General features: G+C 40.4%; 1 protein-coding gene across 1 annotated transcript in view; it reads left to right on the top strand.

The window, feature by feature from the left end:
- Positions 1–4,734: 4,734 nt before the first annotated feature.
- Positions 4,735–25,449, top strand: part of dpy (fibrillin-like protein dumpy) — a 123,192-nt gene continuing 102,477 nt past the window's right edge. The window contains 1 exon segment of the mRNA XM_076531097.1: positions 4,735–4,916. Within this exon segment, the coding sequence (XP_076387212.1) occupies positions 4,907–4,916 (10 nt within the window). The 5' untranslated portion in view covers positions 4,735–4,906.

The following is a 25,449-nucleotide window of genomic DNA, read 5'->3' as shown; positions in this document are numbered from 1 at the left end:
ATTGTAATAAATGATTACAAACGAAGTTACGATTGTTGGAGAATACTACAAGTATTAAAATAGCCGCAGTGTCAAATTAATTACCACGGAAAATAAATACAAGTTCATGTGAACTCATCCCATTGACACGCAAGATTGATTCTGGAAGAACGGCCTTGGTTTTCATCAGCGTTCCGTGTAATTGCGATGTAGTGATCATCAACGTTGAAGTAGGAGGTTTTCCTTTTCGCCACTGAGCGCAGGATCGTTAGGTATCGAGAAAAAAGTGTAATAAACGACGGAAGATGCTCCTCGCGCTATGGCGAGCGAATAATTATATAATCAAGGTTATTACAGCATTAGATAATCGATGTTCTAACGTGATAGCCGTAAGTGCATGGAATCGTTGCTTGAAAATAACTAGAAATTTATAATGACAGCGTTATTTAGAAGCAGACGCCATACAAAAGACACAAATCGAGGTTTTATTCGAGGTTCAATGAATAAACGGTCGGTCGTTCGCCTTACGAGTAACTCCGGTGATTTCAATGCCGGCATGAACCGCTCGCTTTGAAGTCGATCGAATTCGATCCTTCGTTTCCTATGCAAGGCTCTTCGATGCTGCATTTTGATCACGCTTATTAAATCCGCAACGCATGAAAACGTCCGCTTAATGACGTTTAAGATGGCGTGACATGGCATTTTGTTCGATTACACGTTCCTCGAGGTCGAAGAAATGATAGATTTTATCTCGTTTCAGGAAAAATTTAGTTCATCAATCTCTAGAATTATAAAAGACTGGAAGTGGACTAAGTCACGAAACTTTGAAGAAACTCAAAATCCTTCGGAATCGGTAACAACGTCTTTCAGACAAAGAATCCACAAATGGACCGCGCAAAACAAACCTCGTTTTTACCTTCTGTCACGCATGTTTGCGTTCGGTTTCACGTGAAATCGGCACAGAAAGGAAAATCGAAGCTGCGTTAGAACGCGGTTTCATGCTTTCTATTAGGCTGTGGAATCGGTTAAAGCGATCGTTTCATTCGGCGGACAGACACCCCGTTGATCAAACGGAACGCTTTTAATCAGCGGGGTATATTCTCGCTATAAATCGAGAGGCGCGAGATTACGTGACCTCCAGCCAATCTAGGAATTCCTGTTACACGAGGTCCGACGGAAATGTACATTATCGAGTGTCGCACAGACCTTCGAAGCGTGCGGTTGCATTGTGATGTAACCGGTGATGAATCAACGGGGAACGGCGATCATTCACGTCGGTCAGGCGACACGTGCCTAGTGCGCTAGTAAATTGTTCAATTACCACGACTATATTAGATGGCGATTTTAATTGAACATTTTGCACCCGTTGTATACACCTGTTGATTAGTCTTATGGGAATGGATTCAGGTGCATGTGGGAATTGACATTCACATTGTACTGAATTATGTGGGAATTGAATCGCGCCGCACTGAATCGCTGTTTCGAATTGCGAAAATTGCGTCCAATTAAATTACACCCAATTACTTTAAACGGGAAATTATATTCAATTAAATAGTATAGAAATTTCATCAAATTAATATCAGAATTGAATCGCGTGAGAATCGCTTAGAGGTGCATTACATCAAATTGAATTAAATGCATATTAAATTGTGTCGAAACCACGTAAATATTACATCAAACTGAGTTTGCATCACATGAATGTTCAGTTGAAAATCTTAAATTCTTAAATTAATTTTCAAATCTTAAATTCAATTTTTATTCGTTCTACTCACAGTCAGAGTCTCACACGAAGCAAAGAAAAAGAGTAGCTCACAATTGTTCGAAGACAATGGCCAGTAAACGGATCAAAGAGATAGGTTACCGAAGGGTCCAGGTTCAGCAACGGTGTCAGAGTTCGTTCTCGTCATCCGAACAAGAACGGGTCGCTGTGAACTTGTCCGAAAAAATACAAGATGTTCGGGGGGTTAATTACAAGGTGGTTCGGTCGGGCGACGGTGGAGCTTTTGAAATTTGATCGAGCAATCGATCGCGCCCCAGCCTGGCGATCGAAGTTATCCGCAGTTGGCCAAGCGGATGACGGCATCGTCGAAAAGAATACGAAATGAACGCGTGCCCTCACGAACCCGTTACCTATACTGTGCCCAGCTCGAGTTCCAAGGTATAAGGTGTGTTTCCAAGGTATCTGGGATCCTGCGCTGCCAGCTGGAAAATTGTAAGACACCGCAGTATCGAACGAATAACTTTCGTATCGAAATTGCGGTGAAATTACCAATAAATAATGAACCGTTTGCAACTCTTGCAATTTATTTACCAGATGTCTTAGCTATAATGTTAAAACAAATAAAGAAAATTAAAATGTATTTTATATTCAACGATCCTTTATTATGCAAATTATTGTTGAACCTAAATTTGAAGTTGGGTGAAAAGTGAGACTTGCCAAAGTAGGGGGTTAATTTTAATTTTCAAGTTACCGATATGTTCGAAGTATTTCATAAACAACGAATATCGAGATATGGGTCAGAATCGACATTGCATCGCCTACGACATTGTGATTTACAAGTGTCTACTTGTAAATTAATCGTGAACGTGCATTATCTCAGATATCCTCGTGTTCAGCGTGCAATCGTGAATCCCAAGTTAACGCAACACTCTTGCGCAATCTCGTTACGGACGAGGCAAGGATAAACAATGAGATCTCCGTGAAAGGCGAAGTTTACTCTTTTTAATCAGCCAAAATCGTTTCGTATCGCCTAAGGGATCATAGGCTGGATTTACGGAAGCCAGATTGCTCCGGCAGGATCTCATGGATCGGTGCCTGATGCTTTAAAAGATTGCATCGTGGCTCCACGGATCGTTGCTCCGATCTACGGCAGGAAAAATTTCATGGGATCCGGGAATCTTGACGGGAATTGTTGTGCGTCAAATACATGCAAACCGGAGACAGGAAGAACTTAAAAAACTCGATTGTTCGGAGGAAGTCGATATCTTATCTGACATTTTGTCGAGCGAAACTTTCTTGAATATTTGCTGTGTAATTATTGAACGAATGGACAGTAGAGATGTCTTTCGTATTAACGTTTCTCATGAATACACTTGAGCTTTAGAAATTTGGGACTTTGAGCTAGGGTCCCAAAAAATTGACAAACTTCTATCAAAACGTCCATAAACGCGATACCGTCATTTTCCGTGTCAGAAAAAATTAGAAGTTTAATATCAACGATGAAACGATGGAACATCTTATAAATGACATTAATTCGTATAACGGTAGAGGAAGCAGAAGAAACGCATCGTTCCTGTTTTATTATCACGAGCGTTCATACAGCTGGAATATTAACGTAAATCAAACGCTTCATATTGTATAACTTCTTATCCGCATTGAATGACCCGGAAAACTATCAAAGAGACGTCCAACCGATTCCGTGAAATCACGTGTCGTTGAAGGAAACGTTGAAGCAGGTACACGCGTTTTGCACGAGTCTAATGACACTAGGTACTCCTTAGCCGGGGTACATCGGTGTCGCTGAACCCCGCTGCCTCGAGGCAACTTCACAGGCGGAGGCCACGAGAAGAATCCACGGACGTGCAGCTCTATACTTTGCACCATTACGCTTAATCTACGGCCTGCCGTAGCATCGACGATTCATACGGAGAAAATAGCGCGCGGAAACGAATCGAAGCGTCACCAGGAACGCGGTTCCCGACGTTTACGTTGATTTGTGATACGTCGGGGCGGAAAAATCGCCCGGGTATTTCAACGGCGCTCAATGTGCTCGTAAATCGATCAAACACGAAGCGTCTTTCTTCTTATGCAGGAATTTACACTTTGCGCAGATTTGGACATCGTTTTTTGCATTCGAGATTCGTTAATGGAGGTGAATGTATAATTATTAGATGGAAGCAGTTGAGAGCAGAAGTTGTTAGGGGAAAATTGTTATCTGCAAAGTGCTACTGTTTGATAAGAGTTAATCTGATGCATCCGAGGGGAATGAGAATGCATATCCGAGGGCAAGGTCGCTAGAGAACATCCGAGAAAAGTGAACATTGCTACCGGCTGCGCTATCAGCAACGAGTTTCATTACCATCTCCTTTCTACCCGCTTGAAACGCGATCAACCTTGAGGAGAGTCAACGCATCGAGGTCCTCGAGAAATTCCAGTAGTTTGCATATTTCGGGAATTCAATGTAGGAATTAAAAAATTTTGAAATCTCTCGGTTCAAAGTAGCAACTTTCCAAATCCTTTGGATGCACTTTAAGATCGGTGCACGTGAACGTATCGAATCCTGTGAAATTCCAGAAGATAGCGGCGTGCCAGGTTAGATTGACCCCTGGTAAGAGGATCATCTGTCCTCTAAGATACTTAACCTACAGCCTATCTGTATACAGCTTATAGGAGCCGTTCCAAGGCAACGAGAAGCAGGCTAGGTATATCGGTTCCAAGCGTTGAGCTCTCCGGGACGTACTCTACGTGTGCGAGCTGTAATCCGCGGAGCGTGGAGTCGGAGCGAGCGAGGGAGCGTGATCGAGTCGAAAGACAAAGACGGTCATAAGACGTTGGAGGCGAGGGCAGATGAAGAGAAGGTGAGAGAGGTGTTCGTTGAAGGAAAAGGAGAGGAGGGAGGCTTGTAAAAAGAGAGAGGCCAGTCGAGCAAAGAGAAGGATCGTCGACCAATGAGACAGCAGGCCGGCGATGACGTCGCGGTTGTCTCACGTCGAAGTCTCACCAAAAGTCTTCACCAGCCACCAGTTCGTCCGCGGTCTCCCGGCTGGACGAGAAGTTCGTCCTTTTCACGACGTCTTCACCCGAGAGGTGCTATTTATTTATTTATTATTTCTTTCTTTATTTGGTGGACCGACCAGTGAAATCAGCCAACATTGGACTACGGATACAAGCAGGGATCCTGGCTGAAGGAGGAGGCTGCTATCAGCCATGGGGACGGGTAAGTGCTCCGGTGGTCCAACCGTCTGCTTCGAGGATTCGAGCCTTCAACGTCGTCCAATGGATTATTCGTCTCCCTAATTTTAACCGTTTCGTCGATTAATTCTTCTCGCTCCTCTCGGTACCATTTCTCCCTTTTCGGGACGTTGAAGACCACAGCAAGTACGACCACGGTTTCTACTTCCGTTCGTTTGGTCGTTGATCTTATGGAATCGATAGAAGGTATCAATTTTAGTCGATAAAGACGAGCACGGTGGGATTGCACGGGATGTTGCTCCGTTAAACCGCCGGATGCTGGACGGGTTTGGTCTGCTCCGAAGTCAAGGTCGCTCCGAAGATCATTCGCGAGTGTTCACCGGCTTGAATCACTTTGAAACTATGCAGTGTTCAAGGATGCTCCGAAAAGAGCGCGTCGATTAACGAGATCGGTTCTCCAAAATGGACGACCTCCCGAGAAAACCTATCACCCGTCGCTTAATTCGATTGCACAATGAAACAAACACCGTTCCTTTTTTATCTCGCGGGTATTTGCCAGGACTTTCGTTTCGTTAAAAGGCGTTCTTCAAGGATATCGAAAGTCAGTCCACGATGCTCCGTGCAAAAGTGTAACGCCGTTGCTGACGCTGCATCACTTTCATCTCGCGTTCCGTGGACCGAGACTGCAGTTCGATATCAGTGAAAACGAGGCTGAAAATATTTGCCGAACGATGCATGGAACACGCAGTTTCGAAGGGAATGCTTTTTATCGCAGGATCACGCGTTATGTCAGAGCGCAATGATAGCTTCGACCTTTAGCACATCCTTTAGGCAGATGGTGTCAAGGATATGCACGAGGTGTGCGAGTGTGCCGATCAGAAATTATGCGACTACCTGGGCGTAACGCGAACCGGTTGCGTTTTTGCGCGCTAAAATGAATCCTCCATTTTCGTTTGCCCGTCACGTATCAGCCTCCCGTTCATCGAGCTTTCTTCTTTCCTTTTCGTTTCCTACGTGTATTTATATTGTGCCGATCATTCGCTCCTGCCAACTTTTTGATACGTTCGACGGCCAACTTCCGGTTTCGTCAGCGTCGGTGTTAACTTTAGAAAGTACACCGAGTAAAAGTCCATAGTTACCTTAAAAGGATCAATGCCGTTTGAGTCAATTATGACTCAAGAAATATTAGTTCAGTTTACAAATTTCATTAGATATCTAATTTAGAAACATCTCTTCAACCTTGGGCATACTGTGCTTTCGAACGACCTCACAAGTCGCTAAATAGGCACCTCGAGGCAGTAATGAACTCATGCCTGTCTTATTAGGTGGTTCCAAGTGTTGTACTGGTTTTTTCTATCGATACTCGTTTTCATTGCTACGTGTCGTTGTATTGCTCTTTGTATTACCACATGCTCTTGTGTATCACATGTCGCTGTTGCTACACTTTGTATCATCTTTATTGCTCTATAGTTCTCTATTGCTGGCGTTGTATTGGTACACGTTTCTATTGCTACGTTAATCACTATATTTTAGTATTGCTAAGCTCTGTATTAACACACGTTATTACTACGCGTCGTAACACCATTCGTTCACATATCCACGTGTTGCATGGCTACACGTTGTGGTACCACGCGTTATATTCCTAGGAGTTGTACCATCACGCATCCTTATTTCCACGTGTTGTACTGCTATGCATTCTTATTTCCACGTGTTGTACTGCTACGCATTGTACCGCCGCGCATCGAAATCTCCACGCGTTGTATCACCACACGTTCATACCGTCACACGTTGCATCGCCATGCCTCTCTACCTATTTATTATATCGCCATACATTTCATATGCAACCTCTACCAAATATATCCACCAATACTCGAAAGTAGAAATAGACCTCTCAAACCCATCACTACCTCACAATAACCGAAAGCTAATACGCTAGAAAAGTAGATGCAAAATATGAATAGGAAATAATTGCGGTGAATCAGTCGAAGCGCAAACTCATTATGCTTTCTAAAGTTTAAACGATAGACGCGTAGATTGTCATGGTATGTTTTGCAACACGGTAAAATTACCGGAGGAAGTTTCACGGTACAAATCGGTCGATTGAGAATACATCGTGATCGTACGTGATCCAAGGTGCAGTGATTTCGAGCGAACACTTTCTGTGACAAGTATAGAACTTCTTCGCTGGTTGGAATCCGGTTTTGCGACGCGAGTGCTTTCACGGGACGTCGGAACCGGGAGATGTGCAAAAAGTATTCTAGGAGGATTATGCGGCGAAAACGGGTCGCGAGTGCGGCGAGTCGTGAGTGAGTGAGCAGTTTGACGGACTGAAAAAAAGAAAGGAAATAAAAAAAATATATAAGGATACGACAGTGACAGGGGAGAGTGTTGCATTGGTGCGCTTTTATGGACTTCGTCACCGTCTCTGGATGTAACGCAAGTACCTATTTTTACCATCGATCTGGCGGTCATTGCGTAAGTGGGCAAAATATGGATGATTACGGGGTTCCAGAAAATTTAACTATTTACCGGACTTCTTAATTAAGAAAATGGATTCGAGGAAATCGACAGGTGGCAATTTGCATGTTTACTTTGCTAAGTCCTTTTTCGAGCTTATGAAGCAATCGATGATTCATCCGAAAATGTTCTAATCTGATTTTATGATGTGCAATTGAAATTGGAACGTGAGAGCCTTTCACTTATCTTTGAAAAGCGAAGGTTTTGTAGATGAAGATCGAAAATTTCCATGTCCAGACAAATTTGAAGTAGGGTATTATTTACAGATTATAGAATATTTTCTGTTACTAAAGGAACAGTTTTGGGAATAGGACAGACAGATAAATAATAAGAAATTTAAGTCTGAAGATGTTTCATTGTAATTTCTTGATTTTCTACATGTATTGGCTTGTATACAATAGAATTCTATTACATGTTTCTAACCAGAAGCACATTAAAATAGTTGGCAATATTTAAGAATAAATAACGCAAAAGTAATTAGAAATAATTAAACTGTCGTAACACAGTAATCACCCCAGAAACTTTCACCGTCATAACCCAATTAAAGAGTTTAGTGTTCGCATTCGATTTAGAGTAGCCACGCAACGAATAGAAAATGAAGTACCGTCGAAAACGTCTCCGTCAGGCTTTGCAAATTGTGTTAAGAGTGTAACTCTCGCTTTCGAGAACTGTTCGAAGAAGGTAAACGATGAACGAGCAAAAATATTCTTTCTCGTAGATGCATAAAACGTGGAATTCGCTGGGTGAATCGGCACGGAAATCGTCTAAAACAGCGATCGAATATAGCTTCATTGTACGTCATCCTCGAGGAGCAGGAATTCCAGGAAACGAGTTGGGGTAATCGATTCTAGTCGGTCACGAAACGTGAATAGATCAGATGCGATCGTGTAATGTATTCAGAATGCATTAGCAAGATAATGGCGGAGGAAAATGGATTCGGTGCCGTCCGAATGGAACTTAAATCGTGAAATACCGTTAACGAGGAGTGTGGCCAATCAACGTTTGGTTGCAAAAAATGTTCGGAACAATTGGCGCCTTTCACGTAACGTAGTCAGCTGAGCGGAAATTGTATTGTTTGATAAAGTTAAAGTATTGTGGTTGATAGGTGATTTGAGCTGCAATTGTGATGTGTTTAATAATTGAAGATTTTGGGTGGAGATTTGAAGGGTGGGTTGGGAAGTTGAGGAGTTGGGGATTTGAGGATTTGGGAAATTTGGGGATTTGGGAATTTGAGGGTGTGGAAATTTGAGGATTTGGCATTTGAGAATTTGGGAATTTGAGGGTGTGGAAATTTTAGAACTTGGGAATTTGAGGGTGTGGAAATTTGAGAATTTGGGAATTTGAGGGCTTGGGAAATTTGAGGATTTGGCACTCGAGAATTTGGGAATTTGAGGGTGTGGAAATTTGAGAATTTAGGAATTTGAGGGCTTGGGAAATTCGAGGATTTGGCACTCGAGAATTTGGGAATTTGAGGGTGTGGAAATTTTAGAACTTGGGAATTTGAGGGTGTGGAAATTTGAGAATTTAGGAATTTGAGGGCTTGGGAAATTCGAGGATTTGGCACTCGAGAATTTGGGAATTTGAGGGTTTGGAAAATTTGAGGATTTGGCACTCGAGAATTTTGGAATTTGAGGGTGTGGAAATTTGAGAATTTGGGAATTTGAGGGCTTGGGAAATTCGAGGATTTGGCACTCGAGAATTTGGGAATTTGAGGGTGTGGAAATTTGAGAATTTGGGATCCATGGGATCCTGATACAGTCAGCGTGTTACAGTCAACCCTTTTCATCACACAACCCTCTTCATGTACCAAACCAGTTACCAAACGTCAAACGTGAAACTTTGTTATTTCCCCCGGTGACTGTGTCTTATGTCACTGATCGAATTGGTGCGCGACGTCGTATCGATAGGGAAAGGCATTGTCGAGGTCACGGTGCACAGGTCCGTCATTTTCCCCGTTACACACTGAAAACGATCGAAATTAGCGCAGCTGCGTGGGTACAAACGATTGTAGGTAGATGCATTACTCAATCTTTGGTTACCATGTGATCTAAATAACAGTTATAGTACGCAAAAAACGTATCCTGCTAAATAACGTATGTCATCAAAGTGAAAAACCTTTCATTGAGATCTCATGTTGAACAGCGACACTAATGCCGATGACGTATCAGTGTTTTCATCTTGTAGATTGTAGAATCTGATAAGAGTCGAAGATTCCCTCACTTAAATCGCTAGTCATTTACTTGCCGTTAATTAGCAGTAAAATTGCCACTGTCTATAGCACAGGTTGCGACAGTAAATCAAAAAAGCATTGGGACATAAAACATTATTATTAAAAGGGACTTGATTTATTATTAAAACCTTATCGTATCTTGATGGGAAGCAATCAGCTAATCATTGCTTCGAGCATAGATTAAAAAGCGAGAGCAGAGAGGAAAAAACGTCCGCAATTTGTTCATCCGTTACCTACGACCTCGTTTGAACTTTGTGTTGACAGCCTTTCCTATTACGCAACGAAAATATCGCGAGCGAAGCTCGTTCGCATTCTTGCCTCGTTTCTGCTGGAAATAATTAATAAGTGCAAGACGAAATTATTCACGGTGTTTAAAGTCCGTAATATTTGAACTAGAACAGTCTAGTATATTCTGGAACACTTTGGGCAGAACGTTGGAAACTGAAGAAAGTAGCATTTAAAGAACTAATAAAAACACGATTCGTTTTCTTTTGTTCGTAATGAGGACGGAAATATCGCTTCTCACGTTAATGATTCCTCTGTAGAGGCAAGCAATAGGAAGTGCGTTTATCGCGGGGAAATCTACACTTTTATGCATGCGAAAATTCTTTGATAATTAAGAAAGTATAATTTAATTGCATGTACTGGCAATTTTCTGTCGCGTTGCTCGTTAATCAGGGAGCTGAAACAGGGTTGGAAATTTTTTTTTCTGGGCTTTTTTATTAAATAACACCAATTAGAGTGGAGTTCTTCGGTTGGAGGACTTGAAGATGGTGGGATTTGGGGGTGTAGGAATAGGGGATGTAGGGATTTGGGGATGTAGGGATTTGGGGATGTAGAGATTTAGGGGTGTAGAAATTTGGGGATTTAGGGATTTGGGGGTGTAGGTATTTGGGGATGTAGGGATTTGGGGGTGTAGGTATTTGGGGATGTAGGGATTTGGAGATGTAGAGGATTAGGGATGTGGGGAATTGGGAATATAGGAATTAGGGGATGTAGGGAATTAGGGATATAGGGATTAGGGGGTGTAGAAATTTGGGGATGTAGGGATTTGAGGTTGTGGGGAATTGGGAATATAGGAATTAGGGGATGTAGGGAATTAGGGATATAGGGATTAGGGGGTGTAGAAATTTGGGGATGTAGGGATTTGAGGTTGTGGGGATTTGGAGATGTAGAGAATTGGGGATGTAGGAAATTGGGGATGTAGGAATTCAGAGATGCAGTAATTCAGAAATGTAGATATTTGTGGATGTAAGAATTTGTATCGTAGGATTTCGAGGACATGTAGATATGAAGAAAGACGTAGACATATGAAGCCCTGATTCCTGAATATAAAAATTTGAAAATTTGCAACATTACGACTTTGAAAATTACAAAATAAACATTCAAAACTATCCACACTTAAAGATTTCAGTCTCCAAAACCTCAGTAAAATAAAAACTTGAAATTCCACAATAAATACAGAAACTATTTATGAAAGAGACCTTGCACTGCACCTGCACGTGCCTCATAATCACATAAAGAAGAGTTCAATGAAGACGACCAGGAAATTGTCTAAGGATTCTTTATGGCAATTTGATAGTATGCAATTTCCTCAGCCAAGGGCAATGAATTTATTTCGATCATAAACTTTCGCATGCAAACGTTGTCTAGTAAAAGGAATGAAATCTCTTCTCCACATAATGAGATTTAACAACGCACACTTAAGTAGTCTTTTTGCTAATATGGGAAGGTGAAAAGTCTGACTACGACCGACGCAACAAGTTACCGTGTAATTTCTGCATATTTATGAGTTTCGCAAGTAATATTCAACTTGGACTTCATTCAATTATGCATCCTCCGGGCGGTTTCCTCGGCCCAATTGCAATCGTAGCTGTGTTTCTCTATTACGAATGCGAGGGCACGCCCGAGATGAGCTACGATGAACGTTTAACTGGAAAAAAGAGGTTCGCGTGTTTCTCAAGGTTTCCTAAGCATTTCTCGAATACATTTGCAGAAACATAAAGGATGCTCGAGTTTTTATTTTGACCCCGATTCTTCTTCCAATGTCCAACGATCTTTCAATTCTTCTAACTATCGCTAGATTTGTAGGTTAACTTAGGTTAGGTCATGGGGAAGCTCGAGGAATAGAATCTCACTTTTAGAGATGTAGATTTCTAATGCGTTATGCTAATCTAACTTATGTTAATTTTATTTGGAACTAATTTATGTATATTTTCAATTAAACCTGGTATTTTAATTTCAAAATGAAGGAAGATGGGAAGCAGTTCAAGTTCAACTACTTTAAGTTCAAATGTACTCGAAACCTTTATATTCAATTGTACATTCAGCTGTATAATTGTATCATCAATTGTATATATTCAATAGCATATTTAAATGTATATATTCAATTGTATAATCAACTTTATATTCAATCGAAACTAACCCAATTCGCAAAATGTTTAGAACCAATTGTACAGCAATCTTTTCTGTATACTTTAAAATGGACGATCACCTCAATGAGAATTAAAATACATTTCAAACTTAAATCTGCTGATAATTTTACCCACATCTTTTTCAAACCTAAACTTAACTTGCAAAATACTTTGAAACAAGTTTCCGAACCCATAGTATTTGAGTACCTACATCAATATTCCAAGAACGCCGAGGTCCAAGCCTTAATCGCCTCATTAATTACCCAAATAAGAGTACCTTTACCATGACACTGGATGTGTTAATTAAATCAGGAGGGCCGGTTTGGCCCTCACCAAATCGGCTACCGTATAATAAATACGCGATGCAGATGATAGAATGCTTACAAGAGACGACGATGATTAAGCCGGACGATCGATCGGTTAGACCGGTATCCACGTCAAGCAACGCGAAAGTGGCGAGGTGCGGTCGTCCATTGCCGATTATAGGCATCCTTCGTTTCTCGAAACGCCACTCGACTCTTCTCTCTCCGCTCTTTTTCTTCTTCGAACTTGTCTACGAGAGAGAAAGGTAGCGCGTATGTGTGTGCATCCCGTGTTTTCGTACGTGTACGCTTTGCATGGATCTTCCTCAGGTCTTCGAGAATTTTTCTGGTCACGAACGAGTACACCTTACGACCTTCTGCATGATCCCAGGTATCATTCAACGGCAGAGACGGCGAAACATCGGTGTACATTAGACCGTATCCTCCGGATCGAATCGTTAATTTTCAAAGGATTCACCTTATAATTTATAGCACCTCCGGACTCACGCGGATATTCTTGCGAGAATTTTATAAATAGCTCGAGCGAAGTTGTAAGGAGAAGAAAGATTAGGATTCTATACGGCGGAATTCGTCTCTTCTTGTTTGCTCATTTCTCATTCTGCTCGTGGCCTCGTACGCTATACCTGGACCGGGTCCTGTTAGGATATCGACATTTTTTGTACCCTCGAAGAGAAAAAATTTATTAACGCTAATGGCTGCACGGTTATTACATTTATGTCCCGTACTTTTTTCGCTTTCTATCTGAAAATTTAGAAATTGAAAAATTTTGAAATACGAGTACTGATAAAGAGCTACTAACTCTTCCTCGAGGATCTTGTAAAAAGCCATCTGAAAGAAACGTGATACTGTCAAAGTGTTAATTTATAGCGTACGTCGTACGATTAAAATAATGACATGGTCGTACGTCAAGAACAATATTAATGGCTCGAAGGAGAGGAAAAGTGTGCAATTGAATGAAATTATGGTGCCAATTATTTAAGCTAGCGCAACGAGTTCAACGAACTCGAGTATACGTTGTAACCAGTTCTAAGTCAAATCCATAATGTTAGGTCATCTCAAAAGTTCTCCACTGATTTTCAGCTGAAAATCTCTTGACTTTAACTAATGTTAAATCATCTCTTTTTAACTGTTTCTTTGCGATTCCAATCGCATGTTATAAATGAAATAATTTGGAATGTTATAAACAGATACGATCATCTTTTATTACGACTTCGCGTAGTTAATGATACATCATCTGTTACATATTAATCACAAAATAATAAACTGGGTATAAATGGAATAATGTTATAAATAGATATGATCATCCCATCTACATTTTCCTGGTATAAAGTTAAAAATATCCATATCATCAAAATATCTGTTTGAATCACCAGTATAAATGTGCATGTATATTTCATTAGAACAACTAATTGTAAGAAACGTCAGAAATTATTTATTATATTTTCCCGAAACGTCAGAAAAGAACGTTTCCTTATTTTTATTTGTAAAGAACATGGCATTTTTAAATGACCTACTACTTCCCTCTAACGCCGTCGCGTCAAAGGAGCGATTGTTTAATTAACAAAGAAAGTCGTGGGAGAAGAGAAACGACTGCATAATTTTTTCTCTTTCTCCTGCCCTGGATGCAGTATGTTGGCTCCTCGGAAGCAGAATATTCTTCGACCTTTCGCGGCCACCGAGTGTAGGCGCCATTACTTGCCTCCGGGTCTCCCTCCCTTTCTTCGTCCTCTTCTTCTTCTTCTTCTTCTTCGGTTCATCCTGTTGTGCCCCATCTCCTGCTGTTCTTCTTCTACTTCTACAACTACTCGTTTCTCCTTCTTCTGCTTATCTTGGCCGTCTCTACGAGTCAAGGACCGTTCTCAAGGAGGTCGCTCCTTTTAACCAGGCGTGTAGCTACATGTTTTCCTTTGTCTCCGGGAATCGCTTTCGTATCGCTCCATGTTACGTTGCCTCCACGTTGCTTTCGCTTCGGGGAACTTTTCCTTGGACAAACCTACGATCCTCGATAAATCCCATGTTGCAGATTCCTTGTACGGGTCTTCGAATAATTTGTCAACGTGCGTGAAGTCCTGGAGTATCCATTGCAAGAGTCTATAACCTTTGCATCTTATACATCTTACGTGTCATAAAATATTGATCCAGAGACTGCAGATTTATACCTGATCTGAACCCAACTAATTGGGCTAACATATCTACACCCATAAAATCTTGAACCAATTTCAACATTATCCACGAAGAAAAAAAGGAGTAACTTTAATGACCTGCTACAAATTGAGTTTGGGTTTTTGCTCGTCCCTCAGTAATCGTTTCTCGTTGAATAACTCGGGTCAGAATGTCACGGCCATTGTCTTCATGGCTGGTGGATCTGGTCACGTATCCCCGAGCAAAGTGGTTCGTAATTGAGGAACACCTGTCAAGCTAATAACACGAATGAACTTAATAAATATCGATTATTCGTGTTTCTTCCTCGTTCTTTCGTACGTGTTAAAGTTACCGTGAAACCTGTGGACGACTATTGCGAGATTCCTGGTAAATCGTGGCAGGGATGACACGTCTGAAAACGTCACTCTTGCTTTTCTCAGTCAACCACGAAACCCGTTTGTCACGTTTCTTCTAAATTCGCTGAAGCATGCGAGCAACTTGTCGCTCTGGATTATAATAAATCGCGTTTCTTGCAGTTACATCGTTCTAACATTCCTCGTACACCGCTGATTTTTACCGATTTCTAGAAAATCCATCTAGTTCTTGCGTTTTGTGTATCGAGTATGAGATGTTTTGTCGGAGAAAATGGCGATGTAGATAAAAGAGGATATTCCAAAAGAGGCCACAATTTAAAAATTTAGTGATTCAAGAAGGAATATAGAGGTAGACTGAAGATTTATAATTTTTAAAAATAATATGACATTTTCAGAATTTGTAAATTTAGAGCGTAGACAATTTCCGAGTAACGTGTTGGGTGTGCACTCAAGAATGTCGACTCGGAAAAAGCGTAGTAAGATAAAAGTCAATTAGAATAACAAAGCAGAGAAATCTTGTTTCCCAAACAAGTCACGTCCAGTATAAACAAAGTCATTGCAAAATTGTCGTTATTAAGTAAAGTATACAATCCCGTTCTCACGTCGTAAAAAAGAATCTTCGAATGACCAGCATGCAGCTAAACATATGCATCGAATTTGCATGTAAATGTTAGGTTTCTACAAGTTGACCGTGCCTGACTCACGAATAATTTCTAGCCCGATGTTTACCTAACTGTAAATCCGTCTCCTCTCTGTTTACGAATTCGCGACAACCTGTTATTCGAATTCTTGTTTCTTGGATTCGCAATCATGATCTTCCTCGGCGTCTCTTACGTATAAAAATACTAAGTTGTTGCCAGACAGAATTACGGTATTGATTACCGGTATATGCAAGGTGAAGCTGTACCGTTGCGATGACAGCGTCAATAATAAAATTATCAACGATTGCGTAAAATACTTCGGAGATCGTGTTACGTAAACTGTATTGACAGTGTAAATCTAAAGACATTAAGACGCGGATGTCGAAAAGAGAAAAGAGTTGACGAAAAGGTACGGGGTCGTATGCTAATTCTGCATAGTCGATTCGGTGTCTCAAGTTTCATATTTTGTTGGATCAGGACTTTTTAAAATAGTTGGGAAGTACTTTTTACAATATTTAGAGGTTCCATGGTTCTATGATTGAAAGGTTTCAGGGTTCCAAGGTTCCAAGGTTGCAGGGTTTCAAGGTTCTTAGGGTCCCAAGGTTCCAAGGTTCCAAGGTTGCAGAGTTCCAAGATTCTTAGGGTTCCAAGGTTCCAGGGTTCCAAGGTTCCAAGGTTCCAAGGTTCCAAAGTCTCAAGGTCCCAAGGTTCCAAGGTCCCAAAGTCTCAAGGTCCCAAGGTTCCAGGGTTCCAAGGTTCCAAGGTCCCAAGGTCCTAAATTCCTCAAATTCTCAAGGTCCTAAGATTCCATAGTTCCAAAGTCCCAAAGTCTCAAGATCCCCAGGTTCCAAGGTCTCAAAGTCTCATGTTCCCAAGGTCCTAAATTCTCTAAATTCTCAAGGTCCCAAGGTTTCAAGGTTCCAAAGTCCCAAAGTCTCAAGGTCCCCAGTTTCCAAGGTCTCAAAGCCTCAAGTTCCCAAGGTTCTAAATTCTCAAGGTTCCAAGATTCCAAATTCTCAAGCTCCCAGCGTACCCAAAACTCCAATGTTTCAAACCCTACAAGAACCTCGTAATAAAATATGAAAAGAAGAGAATCCATTCCCAGACGCCAGCAAACCATAAAACAAAATAAAACGTCAGTAATAGATGATGAATTCAATGAAACCGTAGAATATCTGCAACGAATCCAGATAAAACAGAGGATCCATTAAATTCTAGTTTCGCATCAGCTGCCGGAAGACATTAGCGAAAGCCTCTAATCATGGTCACGAAGCATCTAGGAAACGTAGTGATGCGCGGTTATGGCTGGGCATACGACGATTGATTGTTTATGATAAACAGCGATGATGAATGCTCATCGGAGACGGCAGTCGAGTTGCTCACGGTACAATTTCCAGTAATAATATTTCTTTGGCGTTGGTACAACCCATCGATGAGTCGCGGACACGCTTAGTCGACGACCTTCCACCCTTTAACGGTTACGATGCAATTATTCGAGCTTCGGGATGGCAGTGTCACGGGTCGCGGTGCAAATTACTTTTCAAGCCACCTTCCGCGGTTCCGTTACGCTTGCACACGCACACACGGTATCATTACGACGATGATTTTATCATTTCATTGAGGGAGCAAGCCGATAATGAGAGTCATTACGTGTTTTCGTCGAATAGTTTCTTTATATCGATTCTGCTACCCCGAAGACTCACAAGGAATCTCGAATTGCCGAAGATGCAGGTTTCTGAGAAATTCGAGTTTTATGCTGGTGTTTATTTCTGGGTTTTTGCGATTGTAAACCGGTGATGAAATGCTTGCAGAATGATTTGAAGGGGAACGGGCAAGGTCGTGTTAGACCCTTTCTTTTCTCTTTTAATAATGGCCTCTTAGGACAATGGCCTGTAGCAACTAAACGATTTCTTGAAATACATCGAATATTTCAAAGTCACAGATTTAATAGAACGTTTATCTTTGTCTATCGATATGTTACCGATAAATAGCGCTGCAGGTGCAGTACACCTGCAAGAATTCACTCAGGCTCACAATAAAAAAGTTACAATTATTATTTGAAAATCTGTAGAATCTATGAATAAAGTGACCTTACTTTTATGTAAAAAAAGAAAATTTTTATGGAATTTTGTAAAGAAGAAAAATTGTATAAAATGAAAGAGAAATGAGTTTGAGAAGAAAGAAATGAAATGGTTTGACTCAATGGCTGATTCCAATAAGGTTAAGTGCGAGTAATTCCCGTTTATCCGACAATTCCGTTTCCCGTTCCTACGAGGTGCGTTTTACAATGAAAAGAGAAAAAAATGGTCAGCGAGAAACGTTAGAACGGTGAATTTTCGCAACGATCAATTTGTCCGCTTAACAATCGCCAACACGTGTTAGACGGCGATCAGGAAAATTGCCGTAATTTCAGCATTTTGCAGTAGTCATCTAGGCGTGCGTACACGGTTCTTCCAAACCGATAATAACGCCATCGTTCCTGCACGAAACCCGCGGCTTAAGTGGTTCATCTAGCGAAGCATTATCCGTCAAATGTACCTCATATCCTCGTCCTTGCTGTTGCATATCTTTATTTAGCAATTTCAATGTAATTCGTGACTCGTTTAATAATTTACGAATAATTTCGAATGTAATGGTCGTCATTTTCTAACCCTCGTTTTCCATTATCGGAAAATTATGTATTTATGAAGTGCAGATGTTTATGCGATTATATTAAATTACGTAAGAAATAAAATTCCGATGACCTCTTCGAGCAATAGTAAAAAGTTAAATAAGCGATTAAATAAGGCGATTTATGGTTAGGTTAGGTTAGATCGCTACAAATAAAAATTTGACGGCGGTGGAAGTTACAAGTGGGTAAAGTTTTATATGAGTCGATAAGAAGTGCAGAATTTTAATTAGCTTGTAATTTCCTAGTGGATTATCTTCAGGCAATAGGATAAAAACTTGCATTAAATTTTCGATATACAATAATTTATAATCGAATGTTTTCTATTTTCTTCATAATTTATGTCTCTCCAAGTTTCCGCAGAATCAGAAACCAGCAAGATCATAAAGTTACTAGCAAACTCAAGTATACCTTAAGCATATCACTTGCAGTTGGAATCAGAATGACTAATAAGTAGAACGTTTCCTCGTATAGACAACTGTAACAGTTTTACTTTTACTCGCAGCTCATTTAAAAACTTTCTCTCATGTCCGAGATACTCGTGAAAGGACACTAAAGGATTGGTTCAACGACATTATTTGGTAATTTATCGTTCGTACTGCAGAGAAACTAGCGTACTCGTATTACGTGGTAATGAAACACACCGTCTCCGTTGTGTGAATAACCGGTGACACGTTTACAGATCGTGCGCCTTAAGTGGCCGACCGGAGAGTTCAATGCTTGCAACAGACAGCACACGCAACGACGTAGTCCATTACAATCGTGTCACCAGTATTTCCATATTTAGGGAAAGCATCCGTTAACTGATTGCGCATGCAACACGTGGTAAAACGCACCGTGAATTTCCACGGGGAAAACTCGCCATTTCAAATTTTAATTCTCCATGCGCTGGAGAGTTAAAATACGTTCCAAACTACGCTGTGGAGTTAAAAATTTCTTTCATTCTCGTAAACAATTTTTTCGTACAAAGGAATCGAAGATATGAAAAACCTCCGAAGCAAAATATTCGAAAACAAGTAATCTTAAGTTCGGAGGCTTGTTTACTCAGAACAAGTTATTTCATATAAAATGTGATTTCATCGACTCTTTAGGAATCGCCAAATCCTTATTTATGCATGTTAGTCACTCGAGAAGATTTTCATTCAAGTTAATTTATTCGAATTAATTTATTCCTTGTTCATAAATATTTTTCTCTTCTTCAAAACTTGCGTCACACAATTCTCAGACTATTTGCAACAATGCGGACTCTGCATTTTGTGATATAATTGAAGGATGTAGGACTAGATGGATTTACAGATTGTACAGATATGATGATGACTCTGAATGTAAATATACCCGAATCTAGAGATAAAGAAGCAAATATTTATTTTACCTTGTGAATCTTTCAAAATTTTGCGCACCCATTCAAACCTAACCTAATCTAACCTAACCGCTTTCCACAAGTTATTAAAGGTCTGGGTCAAGATTCACCGAGGGTCAAAGATTAAAAATCGTATCCCGTACATTGAACGTGTAACGAGTTACGAAATCCTTCAATGAAATTTCATGATGATCAATCGACCATCGAACCTAGATTTTTATTAACGATTATCTAGCGGATTCTCACGGATCGAACAACCAGAACACCTTACCGTTACCGAGATCACCGTGCGTGGGAAAAAATGGCGGACTCACGCGAGAAAATTGCTGCGTCTAATATGGCGATACTACGATCGCCAGGCAATATCGTGCAACGATTAAAGTGAATGAAAGGTTAGCGACGGTTAATCATGCAGCGATACGATTCGATTATTAAGCACATCACGCGTAACGTCTCAATCGTGGTCGGCTTCATAAGAGTTTCGTCGCGACTTCAAACTGTTTACGGCGTGGATAATCAGTGTTTTACGTCCTTTTGATAATTAACGTCCGTGGTTGTTTTATCGCCAAGTACCTCTTATGGCTGGGACATGCTACGATAGGAAGTTACATAACTTTCGTGCGGATTTCACTTAATTCCGCTATTACCAGAATTGGAGACTTATAAATTTTTATTCGGAGAGAAAATTATTTTTCAAGTATTTTTATTTTATTCAATGTGAGTTTGTTTTAAGATTCAAACCGACTGTTCCCATAGGAGTTTCCCTATAGAACCTTCGGTACCCAAGAATTCTTAACATCTTTTTACCCATGAATAAATTTGAAGCTATAAAATTACAATGCATCAGCAGTGTGAACAATAATATCTCAGTAGGAATCAGACTGTAAAAATTTCTCCAGAATTTACCTCCATAAAAGAGTGCGTATTCTAAACCCCCGAATTATCATTCAATGATCGAACGAGGAGAAACTATGCCGTGCAAATGAAACTCTCCGAGAACCAGAATGGTAGTTTCTGATTGCATCCAGTTGCTGTTGAAATGAATCAACTTTCGATCGAGGTCGCAGACACGAAAACCTTGGCTCCTATTCGTGGACGTTTCGCATGGCGAGCATAGCATCAGTATTTTCCATGGTTTTTCTCACGTCCTACGCGTCCCGTATTAATCGTCTCGGGCTACGCTAATTCACCACGCGTCATCACCTTGCCTTTACCAAAGATGGCATCCCGCGTCGGCCATTCATTATTGTCGTTCGATGAATCTTGTCTCTGTTCTATGACGTAAGATCGATTTATCGAAAGACCTTCGATCCCAGGTCGACGTAATTGGTCTCTGTATTCGGGTTGAACGCATCCGGGAGAATTTCGATCCAGGACGTCGACACGGGTTGCAACCCGAAGGATGCTCGAGTTACCTTTACTGTTAGACGCCGTTTTACGACGCCAGGCGTCTTCCACTGGATCGTAACAACACGGGCCAGCGCGAAATCCGTGGAAAACTTAACGGTACCGGGTGCTCGTATGCCTGCTCGCTCCACGGCTCTCTGCTAACTTTATTTATATTGCAGGATTCTCATAAGCAAACACGCGCAACAGTGTGGTAACTTTGCTCTGGAATTTCGTACATCTCAACTCGGAAAAGATTTATGGCCTTATTGTGCAAAAATCATGAAGTCTACGTTGCCGTTACGCGAATACATATTTACACACTTCGTTAAGCTTACATAGCACATTCTAACCCAGATGTAATGTGGATGACGTCATTTGTGCAGTTTTGAAAATCGCGTTAGATTACATTCTTCCAGATTTTATTTTCTATAATCAAAATTTTGATTGAAGTCTTAGGTTTAAGTTTGATCTGAAAGGCCAAAAATTCATTGAAAGGCGCATATGTGGACATGACTGTCTTCAAATATCGTACATTCTATTCATATAATTATTATAAATATGAGATGAGTAAAACTATCTTGACTTAAATTTGTTACAATATAAAATATGAAGGATTATGTCAAATCCTGCACTTAACTTCCTAAAGTCTTTAGTTAAAATAAGCATGAGCTTGACAGTAAAACGCTATCGGGTTTATCATCGCTTAAACAGACAAGAATTTCCCCGAAAAAATTTCCCTCCGACATAAACATCTCTAATCTGTAGGAACTGCGATGCGTAGGATGTTCGACGAGATACAATTATAAAAAGTAAGAACGGCACGGGGCAAGATGTACCGTGACACATTTAAACACTTTCACGGCGCCGAACAGCAAGCTTCCATAAAACGAGAATCTGGTGGGCGGCTCGATGGCGATGGAAATATCCATGAAGTTATACTAACTATTCACTGCGGTCGTTATGAAGGCTTCTGATGGGTGCATGATAATTAAATCTATCGATTAAGTCATACGAACACGTTCCAACGATGTCGAAATCGTTTGCTCTGGTCGTTCCTCGATAAATATGGAGGGAAATCGGTGGAAGAGTGGGCTGTTCTTTTTGGAGTCGAGGTCCTGTCATTAGGAGATTATATGATCGTTTATATGTCAAGTGTCACATGGATGTGTACAATGTGGACAGGTATTTGTAGTTTCTCTTTGTAGTGCAACAAATGACAAAGTAAAGGTATTCAGATGGTAGGAGTTTATTTGTTACTGTTACTGTAGTTAATTCTGTTACTAATTATTATTAAGGATGAATTAAGGATGATTGGTTTACATTATTGGATGATTCTTGTATGATTGATGGTCTGACATTTCGAACTCGAAGGACTAATTCGATCAATTATAATTTCCTAGCGGAAATGATTTCTCATCAGTATCTAGAAAGATGCGATTTTGATGAAACTCCTATTCTAATTACAACTTCGCAGTTAATTATCAGAGTTATTCATGAATATTAATAGAATCATTCATAAGTAGTAAAATTATTCATAAATACACATTATAAACCAAGTATGGTTTACACTTGAATTTATCTATCGTAAAATAAGTATGTTTCAAAACCTTGTTCTTACCGAACCAATATCTTGTATAGACCTGTATAATTTGATGTGGGGCATCGAAGAGGACTCGAACGAATTTTGCATTAATTCCTCCTTTCTTCTCGACGCGTTTCGCAACGTGCATTGTGTGGGAGTTTTGCGTTATTGGCACGACAGATATGTGCACATGCGCGCGTGTCAGCGAGGCTGGCGTGTGTACGCCGCCGACTAATTGATAGGTTTTGTCATCGTTTCCTTCTGTCTGCCTACCGGATGATATCATTGACACGGTAACACATTTCATGCCGATACCCTTAGCGAGCAACACGGTTAACAGAGCATTGTTTGCATAAAACGAACGTTTGCTGCGGCATCTTCGATGGCATGAAGTATGGAGACTTCTCTTCAATGACATCTTTAATTTATCTACGAATCATACTTCCATATAGGACTAGATGCATTCAATTTAGCAGAAAACCGTGTTCCATATATGTTCACATATGCACTATGTTCCACATATGCATCTCTTCTTTGTTAACAAGGTCGATACTGGGATCAAGGTTCATACTGTGAGAGGATGGTGAATAATGTTACAGGGTTAGGTTTGAAATTGTTATCAGTTAAATGTTTTAGCTTAGACCTGTTTCATTATAATATACATCACATATGTCATTATAATGTTACACATATGTAACATATGTATGTGTAGATGTATGTATGTGTTATGTATGTATATGTAAAAAGAAACTCTTCTCAGGTTTGTTTACTTCTTATTTCTTTTTTAAGTATCTGGACTCGCTCTTATATTTAGTAACACTACAATGCAAGCTATTAGCAAGGTTAATGTCATAGTCACGACAGCAATCTCCCTCATAAACGTAACTTTCGCCAGGTTACCTCCACATCAAATCTCAGTCTCCACATCTCTCAGATTTATGAAGCTTGACAAAGTAAACATATGAATCAGGTTCTGAGTGAGATAATTACGGACTAGCAGGAATTAGATACCATGTTTGGAGAAGAAGGAAGAAAATCCCTGGAGCCTCGGGTTGCACCGCGTTAGGAAATTCCTATTCTGAACACGATCCGGCGTCCATCTTGCCCGCCTGTGGCAACATCCGGCATGAATCAACAAAGTATAAAACCGGCAAATGATTCGGGCCTAAAACTGACGCCCACCACAAGGCGAAACGAGAGAGCGGCGAACCAGGCAACACAGAATAATTCCGTTGCAAAGTGAAAGTTCTTGGTGTTACCGTAGCAGCTACAAACGAAACTGGCGTAACGTGTGGGTCTCCCATCGCCCATGCTCGAACATCGAATTAACGCTGACACCTTTTTTACTTTAATCTCGAACGTTCTTCTTTCTTGCCCGGTTCATTCGCACGGTGTCTTCACTTTCAAGGCTTTCACGGATCATTGAAACTGAAATTCGTTGCTGGGAAAATTAAATACTGTGGATTGGCTCTCTTTTATGGAAGGAAATATTTGTACGATCGAGAACTTTTTCAGATACAGCACCTATTTTAAGTGAATAAATTGTGAGAAATATTGAAGGATTGATGGGTTTAATTACAAGAAGGTTAATTTATAACAAAAATTTGATTCGATTTTTGTACCAGAGTAGAAATTACAGAAGTACGAATTTTCAGAGTAAAATTGTGACCAGTTCACCGCGAAGGTTACTCAAGGTCAAAGGTTGTCAACTCAGGAAGTCCGCGCTCATTCGTATGCGAGGCATACAAACTCAGAAAGTAGCAGACAATGAACCGTCGAGCGACTAGAAACTTCCGCCAGTCGCAAAAATCCGACATAAAAAAAATGGAGAAGCCGGTGAAATGAAACTCGCGCCATTGTCTGACGAGGGTTGCGTCATCTACGAATGCTAATGAAACGTTTATCTCTGCGTTGTTTGCAACGAATTAATTTACCGCGAACAGCCTTGAGCATGGAGGACGTGGATCGTCCAGTAGCTTCTCACCAAAACGTTACTTGCCTCACCTATGAAACATTCTACGGTTTCTAGCGGAATTAACAGTTACTTTGCAAGGATTAATCCTCTTATCGTTTCATGGTTTCGGACTTATTTCAGAAGGGTTTAGTCTTTGTTGCATTAGGTTATGCATCGAGTAATATATTGTCTAGGAAGTTTTGACTGAATAAATATTATGGAACAATATTTTAAATTTTTAATTAAATACTCTGGATTTACAGTAATGATGAACATTTACAGTAATGATGAATTTTTTCAACGAAGGTACTTGCAACCCCTATTCACTCTGCTCACACTTCAAAGAGTATCTATCTATCTATGCATAAAAAAATACCAATCATTAACGGGTTACACAAACAATACGGCACCAATGAATGCCTATAATTGAGTCCATCATGGGTGCTAATTAATTAGGAAATAAGGAGTCAAATATTTGACTTGGTTAATCAGTAAACATACATCAGTAAACATCGATATCGCGTGCATAAAATTCGTACGAAAATGGCCGAGTTACGATGTAAATACTTAAATAAAAAAATGTGATAATTAGTATTATGATAGGGTTGTTGCTTGCATTAGAGGAAGTTCCTTTGAACGAGCGCAACTCTGTAATTTAACGATATCCGCCAGCGATCAATTCCTGTTAGAAAACATTTCGAAGGTACAGTTAGGCGGCTAACGAGAAGCATGAAGCTTGAAACAAAGTCTTAATTATTAAGTTCGCTTCTTCACCGACTAAACTGTGGGATGTGCGAGTACGTTCACGAAAATGAATATTTATTAAACCGCGTGCCATTTAGCGGTAAAATTTGCGTATCGGTGTTGCCACGTAAAATCGGTTCGATTCGCACGAATCCCACGGAGGAGAAATGCAGCGGGTTCAAGCCGGGTGTCACCCGTTGACACAAATCTGACTCCTACA

Source organism: Megachile rotundata, chromosome 4 (assembly GCF_050947335.1).
Source record: "Megachile rotundata isolate GNS110a chromosome 4, iyMegRotu1, whole genome shotgun sequence".
In the NCBI taxonomy this organism is placed as follows: Eukaryota; Metazoa; Arthropoda; class Insecta; order Hymenoptera; family Megachilidae; genus Megachile; species Megachile rotundata.
Note: the sequence above shows the minus strand (reverse complement) of the source record. Positions and strands in the feature narration are given on the sequence as shown.